This window comes from Branchiostoma floridae, chromosome 7 (genome assembly GCF_000003815.2).
Source record: "Branchiostoma floridae strain S238N-H82 chromosome 7, Bfl_VNyyK, whole genome shotgun sequence".
Taxonomy (NCBI): domain Eukaryota; kingdom Metazoa; phylum Chordata; class Leptocardii; order Amphioxiformes; family Branchiostomatidae; genus Branchiostoma; species Branchiostoma floridae.
The window spans coordinates 7,077,648-7,089,920 of NC_049985.1; the positions used below are offsets into that span (position 1 = coordinate 7,077,648).

General features: G+C 38.0%; 2 protein-coding genes across 5 annotated transcripts in view; one reads left to right on the top strand and one right to left on the bottom strand.

Annotated features, from left to right (window-relative positions):
- Positions 1-558, bottom strand: part of LOC118419184 (palmitoyltransferase ZDHHC2-like) — a 9,744-nt gene extending 9,186 nt beyond the window's left edge. Inside the window, exon 1 of one of the 2 annotated variants that reach the window (XM_035825515.1) lies at positions 376-558. In XM_035825515.1, the coding sequence (XP_035681408.1) occupies positions 376-490 (115 nt within the window). In that variant the 5' untranslated portion in view covers positions 491-558. The remainder of the gene's footprint in view (positions 1-375) is intronic. The other variant, XM_035825516.1, reaches the window with a different exon arrangement.
- Positions 559-1,154: 596 nt separating this feature from the next.
- LOC118419057 (von Willebrand factor A domain-containing protein 3B-like) overlaps positions 1,155-12,273 on the top strand; it is a 32,949-nt gene continuing 21,830 nt past the window's right edge. Inside the window, exons 1-10 of one of the 3 annotated variants that reach the window (XM_035825324.1) lie at positions 1,155-1,311; positions 1,796-1,865; positions 6,803-7,033; positions 8,413-8,504; positions 8,906-9,156; positions 9,611-9,773; positions 10,269-10,438; positions 10,979-11,151; positions 11,652-11,681; positions 11,903-11,929. In XM_035825324.1, the coding sequence (XP_035681217.1) occupies positions 1,820-1,865; positions 6,803-7,033; positions 8,413-8,504; positions 8,906-9,156; positions 9,611-9,773; positions 10,269-10,438; positions 10,979-11,151; positions 11,652-11,681; positions 11,903-11,929 (1,183 nt within the window). In that variant the 5' untranslated portion in view covers positions 1,155-1,311; positions 1,796-1,819. The remainder of the gene's footprint in view (positions 1,312-1,795; positions 1,866-6,802; positions 7,034-8,412; positions 8,505-8,905; positions 9,157-9,610; positions 9,774-10,268; positions 10,439-10,978; positions 11,152-11,651; positions 11,682-11,902; positions 11,930-12,273) is intronic. The other 2 variants (XM_035825325.1, XM_035825326.1) reach the window with 2 other exon arrangements.

Genomic DNA, 12,273 nt, shown 5'->3' on the forward strand with positions numbered 1-12,273 from the left:
AAATGCATTTAGTGATTTCAGTAATTATGGACTTGCCCTTGTCCTAGATCATGTGCAGGGTGGTACCTTAGAAACATAAAATAAACACATATTTTCTTCTCTTCTCTTCTAATTGGGCGAATCACTTATTATTCATTGCACAGTACGTTTTAAAGCATGTGACTAATGGCAGGTAAATCTGACCAGTAATATTCTAAGCTGATCACCACAGGTGTCGCCTGGTTCGTAATGGGTTGTCTGACCCGTGACCAACATTTTCAGTGCAACAACTGGTCCGACTACAGTCAGCCATGAAACGTACACACACGTCGGAGACTCAGATTACAATCGTGACAAAACCACGGCACAAAAGATCGTGAAACTCCGTGTACTTACACACGCACATCTCCACCACGTAAGCGTAGTACGACCAGAGCACGATGAGCGTGATGAAAACGACTGGAAGCCATTTCATCAGGCGGATGCAGAAGTTCAGCACCGGGTTCGACATTTTGCAGGACTGTGCTATCTTAGTCAGGGGGTGTTCCTCTCTATCGTATTTTACTGAGGTAAAAATATCTCAGTTCACGCCATGGTTCTGTAATTCAACTTTAACAAAAATATAAACAGGCAAGGAGATAGCTATCAGTGAATTTATTTTCAAATTTTATATTGATTTACGAAGGAAGCTTTATTTTGAAAGCACTTAAAGCACACAGTAGTATAGATGGTACGTCCTGCACACAAACACATGACGTGCCAAACTGGGCGCAGCTTTTTACACAAGTGTGTCTCTCGCAATGACTGGCACTTTAAGAAGCTCTACTACTCTAAATATTCATTTCAACTCAACAAATATCTTATGATCAACACTTTTGTGTCGAATTTGAACTCCCGGAGCTAATTTCAGGAGCCACTGCACTAATAGTACCCAGTTTTGATGACGTATGCTAATTAGAGCGCTGATTGGATTCTTTTCGAAACATAGAGCGCATCCAAAAAGCAAAGTGATATTGTTTTGATATGCCATAAGAGCAGAATAAGAGCATATATACAGAGTATCAACATTCAAAACAAATCAATAATTATCGGATATATTCACTTTTTGGCAGGTGTTGAAGTATGAACCGACATTCCGATGGTAGTGAATGTTGTTTAGTTGGGTGCGTTTAGATGCGGTTGTACCCGGGCAACGGGAAGCAGCTCAACACAAAATCTCCGAACATGGCTGCCTGACATGTCGGGGTAACCAGTGGCTCCGGGGCATAACATAGCTCCAAGTCGGGTTTTCTCAGTAACCAGACATTTCCCAGTGCCAAATCTTAGTCTCTGGTGAGTATATAATGTATACTTTACATCCACGTTGTTGTGAGTACTGTTTCTTTCACAGACTAGGGGAAAAATTGTTGTTTTTATAGCGGGTACGCGATCGCGATCGTTGCCCTATACGATCGTCTCTATGCCGGTGGGCGTATAACATATTGATCAGCTTTGTTTTGTATGATCTATGTCTTAATACAATTATGATTTAATGTTAAGGTACTCTTCTATGGGCACCATCAATGATATCATTGCTATTTTATAGTTTCTAAACAGTTACTTTGTCTGAGACGCTTTTTAAATGAGAACATTTGTTTTCAATTTTCTGTTGGAAATACGAGAAGGCGTAAGAAGTAGATTAGAAACAGATGCTTTGATTTTCGTAATGTATCGGAACCTGTACCTGCTACGGTGATAAATTAGAAATTATCACGCTTAAGATTTTATCTAATAGCCCAAATTCTCACACGTGTGATATTGTTGGTTGTTATTTTAGGAAAGTTTAGAGAGAATTTCAAAGATGGCCACAACATTGGATCCGGTGAAGATTCAAGCTTGGCGAGAAGGTGAGTTTTGAGTTAGAAATCGAAAGTTTTTCGTTAGTTTTATGAATCGACATGTTTTTGCTTTAACTGTTGCATTTGACTACAAAATGTTCTTTGCCATACTCTTTATGTTAAAACATCTTAAGATCAAGAGAAAGAACTTAAGTACACAACATAAGTGTTACAGAAGAGGGACAAAAAGAGATGATTTTGATAGGTTTAGCAACTTTTGAAGATCCATCTCTTCTTTTACATTTTAGTAGTAACTGCAAAATTCTTTGTATTTTACATTGTCATTCTAAAAGCAGCAGTTTTTCCTTTGTTGTGTTATAAATGGTTTCCTCTGATCGCTCTTACATTCACATCTTTGTCAGCTACTTCCTTTGAGGTACACAGAAATACCTGTAATACAAAAGTTGTGCGGCCAGTTTACGACCCTAATTGATTTGCTGTTCCTCTCTTTCTCCTCCAATTGTGGCCATGATGAGCACAATTATTCCCATAAATGTCCTTACAACTCTTAGCTATTGTCAGGGGTAATCACGTTCTGTTTGCCAGTGTCCTACAAATGTACCAGGTGGCGTGACAGGTAGTCGTGACAGGTGTACAAAACACCTTTGTAAAATGCCAGATATGATCTTTCCCCACTTGGGAATTATAACATTTCCTTTAACAGTATATACTAGTAGATGAAGTTTTGATAGAGAAATTGTGAAGAGCAAATGAACAAAAGCATTTATCATGTCAGTCCTTAAATGTTGTATCCAGAGTACAATATCGCAGCATTTATCAGCAATGGCTCTATTATCCTTACACAATAATATTTTTTTTTAGGCACATAGAAAACCAAGTTCTGACATTATATTACATATTTTTCCTTTATGAAATTTCCCCACATTAGACAACTTAAAAATGTTGAATGCATTTAGAAAAACATTTTAGTGAAGATCAATCTTTTTGTATCATTGACATAACGAAAACCAGTCACTGTTAATTTTGATGATGTCTGTATTATTGCTCCCATTTCTAAAGATAATTGAACTTGATATTGTTGTGAAATTACGTCACCTACATCGTATGAGTTGTTATTACCTTAAGTTAACTTAGGTTCGTTGTAACCAGAGTACAACCACCATCCCCGGTATGGAAGGATGCCTTAGTATAGCCAGAGTAATATACGGTACCAGACATGAGGGAAATATGAATTATAAATGAATTTCTGATGTAAAGCATGGGTATGTGGGTGTTTTGTGGGTGGTCTTATGTGACAAACAACAACATTCTAGGAAGATCAGGAATTTGATAATAGCAGAAACCCAAAACCCTTTTTGATCTTGAAGTTCAAACAAGTGGGTGGGGCTGTTACCCATTGATACACAAACACTGTTTCAATGTTGTCTCTCAACAGCTCTATGGTTCCCTGGGAATTTTGCCTGGCACACCCATGTACAAATGAATGAATGAAATAATATTTCCTTGAATTGATACCTTTTTTTTTTTGCAACTTGCAAGCTCAAGACTCAATACATGCACATAGAATGAAGTTTAATGAGATTTTACAAAATCATAAAATCAAAATTTGGAAGAGTAGTTTCAGGCTATTATCAAGTGTAATCACAGAATTGCATTTTGAAATTACAAAATGTATCTCTCTTAAGACATCTAATCTTAAAGAGATAATATTCATACTCTTTTGTGATAAGTTGACCATTTGCTTTCTTGGCTTAAGTTTCAAACATAAAATCTTTTGCTAAATGACTTTGGGTCAACTTATCAGCTAAGTGGTTTGTTGATAAGTGAAGCAGGTATTCCCGTTAAATATTGTTACATGTCAGTGTGTACCTGGTGAACACCTGGTGAGGATCACCTAGGTGATGTGAAACACCTGTTATCTATTCTACCTGCTGTTGAAACATATTATCTTGTGGTTCTATCCAATTTGTAAGATAGTGTTACACTTGTTTCACTACATAGCTGTTCTAGATTGCAGTTGCTATGTGTTAGAAATCCGGTGATCTGGAAATTGAAATCATGTTGCATGTGTGTTGAAGCAAAACTCATCTTTAAGTTATAAATCTGATGAAATGTCTTAAGAGAAAATCTTGGCTCATACGTAGACACATTTATTTAATATCCTCTGAACTTTGATCCTGGTAAGGTTAAATCAACCTTGTAAGCATGTCATGCCATGTCAAATCAATTTTTAAAATCCTGCAATAAATTTTAAAACAACACAGAGTCCCAACAGAACCGGGTAGTGTAGCCGTTGTCTACTGTCAAGCCAGCATTAATGATCTCCAGTGTTAAACTTTTTTCCATCCCACTCATTTTGTTAATTCTTGTTGTTAGCTACATCATTTAAAAAAAATTAAATTTCATCAATTTTGTATCATGATGTTTAGCATTTGTTAGCAAATCTCCATCCAAAGGGACTGGTCCTGGAGACAGCCTTGAACAGCCCCACATTGTTGACTGTAAACTTGTTGGTATGCCGCCATGTTACGTAGGTTATACTCAGCTATGCCGTCTGTTGTTAAAGCAAATACACACACACACCAACTGAAGGATTTTAGACATGTGATTTTGTATTGATCGACATCTATGAGGCCTTTTCTTTCATTTCATTGGTAAATTGGTTTTCAATGTTGGTGACTTTCTTGGTGTCTTGGCACAAAACTTATGCTTGCTCCAGACAGTCTGGGCTTGCCAAATAATCCAGACATTTCGTATTGTCCCATTAAACATGTAATATTTTGTAATATTGATCTTTTCAAAGCTGTTTTAAAAGTCTAGGGGAATTGCCAAGGATTGTAGGTACTTCTAAGCACTTCTTCTGAATCAGCTACTGTAGCCATTCTTGATTTTCCCTTACTTTAATGACACATTTACTGTGAAGGTGATTACACATTAAAGATGAAAGTGTTAACAGGTGGTTGTTTTGGGTGCCTTTTTCACCCTTAAGCACTCTTAAGTTGTAAATCTCTTTTTCCTATGTATTGACTTTTATAAGGATGTCTACTGCCTTTCTTACAAGTATTCTCTCTCCAGTAACAGCATTAACAAGAGTAGACCCATTATGATTCTAGACATGAAGTCACTCATGAAAACCTGTAGTAATCGCCTTGTGCACCATGGAGACGGCAATGCCTCTCTGCTGACCCACAAAAGCTGCATTATGTTCAGTCGTTACATTCTTCAAGAAAATGCTGGTGAAAAGGGTTGGCCTTCAACAGACCTTCTTGTGTGCTTTAAGATTAAAGACTACAATGCTAGTCAAAAACACTGAGATTAGTATCATGTATGATATACATGTAGTATGATTGTGCACTACTTGGGGTTGAGATGCATATTATGTCCTTCTATTCACCCCGAACTTGAAATAGAATTTCAGCAAAAATCCACTTGTTATTTGTAAACTTCATGTCAAAATGATATGTTCTATTGTTGGCCATAGTCCTTATAATGAAAGGTATGCAACTTAAAAACATATCTGTTCTAGTATAATACACGGGCTACCTGACTATTGTGATCATTATTTGTGGTTGTTCTTTTTTTTGTTCTCACCAACCCAAGCATTTAGAATATCTTGTCTACAGTAGCCACCTCTAATGTGGTCATTGTTTTCAAGTCCTTTGAGCCATCACAATGAACATATTTGACTGTATTGTGAAAATAGGTCAGCCAGTGTGTTGGACAAACATGTTTTTCTAGTACCCAATCGGAGGTAATTATTTGTGACAACAAAAAACAGGTTACACAGGTCCTCACTGTGCCCTGCTGTGTCAGTAACTGAGGCCATTTTTAAATCTCCCCTAGGTCCTTAGATTTATTTTAAAAATCTACCAGACTTTGAGGCAAAAAAGTACAACATTAGCTTTAGATGTTATACCTTACTGAAAGCTTTAACAGCAACATTTACCACTAAATATAAGTGGGTATAATACCTTGTTGTTATTCTGCCATACAATTGTAAAATTTTCACCATTTGGTATGTATATGTCAGAGGCTTTAAGTTTAAGTACTATTCATTGTTTGGTCATTAAAGATATTCTCATTGTATATGGATCTGACTATTGGGAAATCAACTCACATTTTCAACAAGAGTTCATCATATTGTGGTCACTGACAGCAGTTCAGAATTGATTATGACATATTACATCTATTGATGAATTGCTAATACTGTATAACCTTTAGGGCAGACTTTGCTGATAAAATACACATTTGTATATTATTTTTGTGTCATGTTTTAGGTGTCAATATCTTGAATTATAACTATGCATGATCTGCACTATCACTAGTATCAGATAATGTAGTAAAAGAAAAATGCGATTTGAATGCAATTTTAACTATCCATTTTTAACATTTTTGATAGTATAATGCTGGTTTGATTGCACTATGTAATATTACCTAACATAACATGTAGTGAACTATCAATCTTTCTTTACTCAAAGAATGAAATATTGTATTTGCTTGTTTGTTTGTATATGTGTGTGAGTGTGTGTTTCCATGATTTATATATTTAGTCCTTCTATTTCTGTCTGCAAGGGTCAACAAAAAGCTAAAGGAATGTTTGCTTGCTTGGGGTGTAGGGGTTCCGTTTATATGTGTATGTTTGGGTAAGGGTAGTACCCTTACCCAAACATACACATATAACCGGACCGTACGAAGGCTGCCATATATCTGATTGCCATGGTTTTCTGACATGTTTGTTTGTTTGAACCTTTGTTTATTCACAAAATCTCAAATCAACCTGCAGGCTGCTTGTCTTTGAGGTCAGGAGGAAAGAGGCAAGGGTCAAACAAAGTATATAAAATAGATACAGTTTACATCATTTAAAGTCCTAATGAGTGTTAAAAGGCTATAAGCCCATACACAAATTTTTTATATACATGGTACAAAATGAATAATAGTGAGAACTGCTACATATTAAATTCGAGTCTGTTCATGTTTCCCCCCAGATCCCAAGTTTGACCTGAAGCATCGCGACCAGCCGCCCCGGCTGGACCTGTACGATTTCAAGACCACGGTGGACATGAAGGTTGCCATACCGACCCCGCCCAAGTCCACCTGGGAGCTGGACGTGACTCCGGCCATCTCCACCCAGAAGTGGCTGACCATGTACGGGCTCAAGAAGAACAAACTGACCATGGGTCAGATTCTCCCGGCCATCGGCTTCAAGCACAGTGACGGTAAGATGTTTTGTTTTTCTTCGATTTGCAAAACCAATAAACTACCTGTAGGCATAACATGTAAGCTGTTTTGTACAGTAAGCACAAGCTGGGTAAAATTAGACTTGAAGGTTTCATCCACTCAAACTAGAATGGACTCTTAAATGATCCACGAGGATATCCATAACTGAAGCCACATGTAGGTATAATGTAGGTACTCATTTCAAGTGAGGAAATACATGCAAAGTGCCTTTCCCAAAGGCACAGCATTGCGGCCTGCTGGGTATTAAAAGCCAGAACCATTAGATTCTAAGTTAACAACTCTAAACAGAAGACCACCTTGCTAGTTTTCACCTGACAACCATTCTCCTTGCACGAAGGCTTGCAGTTTCACTTGGAAAGAGTGCAAAGGAATATTCACTGTCTTGATATACCAAAGATGGAGGGATGCAATTAGAACAAGTGCCGAGAACAAAATGGGCAGATTTAAGGTCAATTTGATGGTCCAGAAATATTGTGTCGCACAAATCCCTTACATTTCATGTAGAGTTGCTTTTGCTTCCTCAATATATAACCTGTACATACATTTCAGCACCAGGGACAGGCACACATGACTACCATATGGTGTATCATGCAAAATTTTCTGCAAATGTTTTATAATACAGTTGACAACTCGTGACAGCAGTGAAAGCTATGTTCTTTTGTTTTACCAGTCCATACTGCCTTGAACCTCTCAGTGTAAATGTCAGACATCCATTATTTACCATATTTGTACTGAAATGTCATTTCTTGTGACATCACAGACTGCAGTGGTTAGTGCCATATGGGTAGAGTTCAAAGCCAACCTTATCCCTTGGGGTACAAACCCCCATAATGCTGGCTAAAGTAAGCTTTCATAGTGGCAGGAAATGAAAGTGGCTCTAAAAGCTGTTTTGCTTGTTGTCTGCAGCTTGCGTGTAGTCAGGCTTTCTCTAGCTTTAAATTGTTTCGATACTACTCATTGTTTGGGAGCCCATGTTGTTGATATTTATTATCAAATCTGTCAGTTTTAGCTGATGAAAATACAGTTCCGTCCATTTTTTGTCACAAAGTTTGAATTTTTTTGTTTGGATGAATGGGGCGACATTTTTTTGTCCATTTAGGGTGACAGATTCTGGATGTGATGATGCATAGTACAGCAAAAGAAAAATAATGATTATCCTCAAAAGAAATATTCAGAATCAAAGTTATATATAGTACTTAGTTTACAGGGTTATCAAGTGGCTTTTGATGCTTTTATATCAAAGGCTTTGCCTACCAAAGATGATATCTAACATAATATGAAATACATGTACTACAGTTTATTGATATAAAAACCTGTTTAAGTAGCCCACTAACAAAAGTGTTCTACCTTACTACAGACTATGACTATTCACTGAAGAAGCCAGTGAGTTCCAGATACGGAGAGGGGTTATTCCAGAGGTTCCCAAGAAAAGACGGCAAAACATTCAACGTAAGTCAATTTCAAGTTTCCCTTAACATAAAATGGATACCTTTTCTCCTTTCAGATTGCAAAGAAAAATTACATTTATTATGCCATAAATCTAATACTTGTAACTTTTGTGTCATGTGTTTTTGTTTACGATACAAATCATAAGTTTGTGAAGTATATCATCACAAAACAAGGCTTAGAAGCTTTAGAAGTGTGCTGAATTGTGTATTTTGATACCTGTATCTGTAATCTATAGCCAGTATTACCACCCTTGGACATGACACAACAGCTTTGCAAGCACACAGCACGACAGCAGCTGGTTATAATACACTTAATGACCTGTCATACCTTATTTTCCTCAAGTATTCCTTAAAACTATATATATGTGTAACTGAGTTGTATAATTATACATGTCGATATAGGTAACTGTAGGCAAAGACAAGTTGAAACAGATCGAGAGCAGACTGATGCAGGCCATCACCCTGTACAAGAGGAGACTGGAGTGGTTAACGTCCGAGAGTCGGCGTACGTTCGGAGTCATCGAGGAACACTGCGTGGTTCTTGTGTTGGACATCAAGACGATGGACCCGGCGGAGTTTGAAATCTGCAGGGACATCATCAGAAGAGTTGTCAATGAACAGATAGCGAATGTCGCCAAGTTCAACCTCATCAGGTGAGACAAAATCTTGTGTTGTGTATTTGAAAGGACACACCTTACAGTTTACTGTTTCTCATATTTAAAAGTAAGGAAGTCGACGTACAGGGTAATACCGCACTGTCATGGTTATACCACCTGTTGCATGAGGGGTGACATACCCTTTCTTTTGCTGATACAAGACGGGGTGCGCCAGGTATCCCGTCTTGGTGATTGATGTAAATGTATGTGGAAAATTAACATGACAGCAGAGTATTGGGGGGGGGGGGGGATAGACCAGTCCCATAGCCTTACCCATCTGTCAGAACATAGGAATGCCACTCTCTTGTTGGTTATACCGCTAGTTGCTACTCTGTCATCTGAATTTGTAGTGGTGATGAACGTTTCTTTGAGAAAATTTGTTTGTTTCGGTAAACCACATTGCCACTCATTGTACTAACTTATCTAAACATTTGCTGTGTGAATGTATCAGAGCCCAGGAAGACCTGAGTGTGTGGCAGCCAGGAGGAGCCATCCCGTACTCTGCAGAGAGCAGGCTGTCTGCGCTGACGTGGCTGGAGCAGATCGACAGGATGGCGGGGAGGTCCAAGACTTCCACTGTCGAGTCTGTCATCAGGGCCATGAACGATCCTAACGTGAGTACAATGAAATGATTTATATCTTATCCTTTACGGTATTGTCAAGAAATAATGAGTGTATTATCGTGCAACATTCAAAGCAGACAAGGAAATGTCTTTTATAGAAATGGTTCGTATGTATACCTTAATTAATCAACGTCATTTCCACTCGATTGATGCTATGTAACATACACAGTGTCAAAATCTGTTCTGTTGGTCAATTGTTACAGCTTGATCAAATATACTGTCAATCTGTTTGAGATGGTTTTGATTTTGCCGTCACTTCTCCACTGCAAATTCATGACCCAAAGAAATATCCATGTACATCATATAACTACACTGTATTTGGCCCAGGTGCAAAATTCAACCCGTCCTAACCCAAAACGAACACTCCCAAAACTGACTTTTGCCTTCTCTTTCAAATGAAAGTCCCCAGATAAATCATGCTCGATAAATGAATGAATCTGTACTGTACCTTTGTTGATTGAGTAATTTTCTATTCCCCTGGTGCAGGCGGAGGCAGTGTACCTGTTCTATGAGGGTGACCTGTCCAACGACACCCAGCACCTCCTGAGGCAGAAGCTGGTGGGGCATCGCTACCCTCTCCACATCGTCTCCTTCAACGCAACCAGTGAGCACACCACCCGCTTCCTCAGGGACCTCACCAAACTCACAGGAGGGAGGTATGTTGTACCTGTGTTAAACAATCTCTTGGTGCAAGTTCCTGATGGGGCCTCCTCTCAAAAGCTTGGGGTTATACACCTCTAACTCAAGAGAACTAACTCACACAGAATTTCTGATAGGAGTTCAAGATTCTTAAATACTGTAACGTCAAGAGTAAACATTAAAAAAACTGGCAATAACCGGTCCGTTTTAGCAAATTATGCATTACCTTAAATGAAAAGGAACCTTGAACCCTTGAAAACTGGCTCAGGCCAAAGAGATACTTGTGTGTAAATCAAGGCTAAATAAAGGTTGAAAAAAAGGATTAGCTGCTGTTTCCAATTCTTCTGACTTAGAGGTGTTGGCCATTAAGCTTCTTGGGCCTGGTCAGTGGAATTGTTCAAGTTTACGTGTGTCTGACTATTTACTGGAATACACCAGAGTACACATAAATAAGGATGAGGATATTTAGACGAGTAGATATCGCAGGTTGCTATATTGGCATAAAATGCATAAAGTATTGTGTACATTTTGAACTTACCAATGCTGTTCTACCATAGGTTTCATGCATTCACACTTCGGGAGGGCAGGACACCGATTGGTGGAGTTCCGCCTGGTGCAGGGGTGCGACCAGAGGTCATTGAACTGTTTGAGGAGCTGGAGGAGGCCAGGAACACCCTAGCAGAGGTGCAGGTGCTGATTCAAGAGGCTCCTGATCCCAAGACACAGATGGGTATGTTTTACTTATACTGTAGAATTACTATTGCTGTGGTTTTATTTCATGGTAATAAGGAATATGGCATAAGATGAATTCCTTCTTCATAATTTGAGCCTCACTCTAAACAAATCAACATCAACTTTCATTGTTCCATCAGGTGGTACATGAGAAAAAGTGCAAACTATTTCCAGCGATTTAAACAGATGTACAAATGCAGCATTTATATACACATCAGGTATTTCGGTGTTAAAGACAATAATAAAAGTCCTATATAACTTTTTTGTGATGTGACAGTATTATGGCACTCAGTAGAATTATGAGAGTTGATGTTACATAACCTAAACCACAGTAATTGTACTTTTTGAAAACTGGAATATTACATTGAATCTTAACTAAAAATGATTTCAAAGAGGGACATCCACAGCAGAATAGAATCAGCACAGTATAGGCCTTGTCCTTGGTGCTGAATGACCACCTAATACCACTGTTATTGTATCAATGCCTTCCCATGGAAGCTGAAGCATACAGGAGAGGCAAAGAAAGAGGTGAGGGGGTGCAAGGTTACCTCTGTGTCATAATCTAATCCTTCCAGTGTCATGATTATTATTATAAACTATATTAATCATATTTCATAACACTAAAGAGGTGATAGAGTACAATTTTATAATACTTAAGGGGTGAAGGAGCATCATAATCACAAAATGTATTCATCATTTTCTATTATACTAAATAATTATTATTTTCCCCCAATGCCTTCCAATTGTAGTGGAGGCACGAAAAAATAAGGGAAATGGTGAGAAAACATTAATTACCTACTGCATGTTTGTACTGATTTTATAAACTTTTAGACATGAAGAAATCTTTATTGACACGACAAAAGTGCAACTTACAGTACAACTAAACAGACATATACAAATATCTATAGGTATGAATAAGTCAACATATTGGGTCTAGCATGTCATTTACTCAATTGGTTCTATGGTATAAACATTCTTGGATATATTTGGCTATTTGTACACAGTAGGGGTTATCGCCTCCCGGAATGAACTGGGATGGATACCCTAGTAAGATAACAGTTAATGACACTTGAAACTGTCCCATTATTTATAATATTTTAGGATTGTACCATTTGCCCTT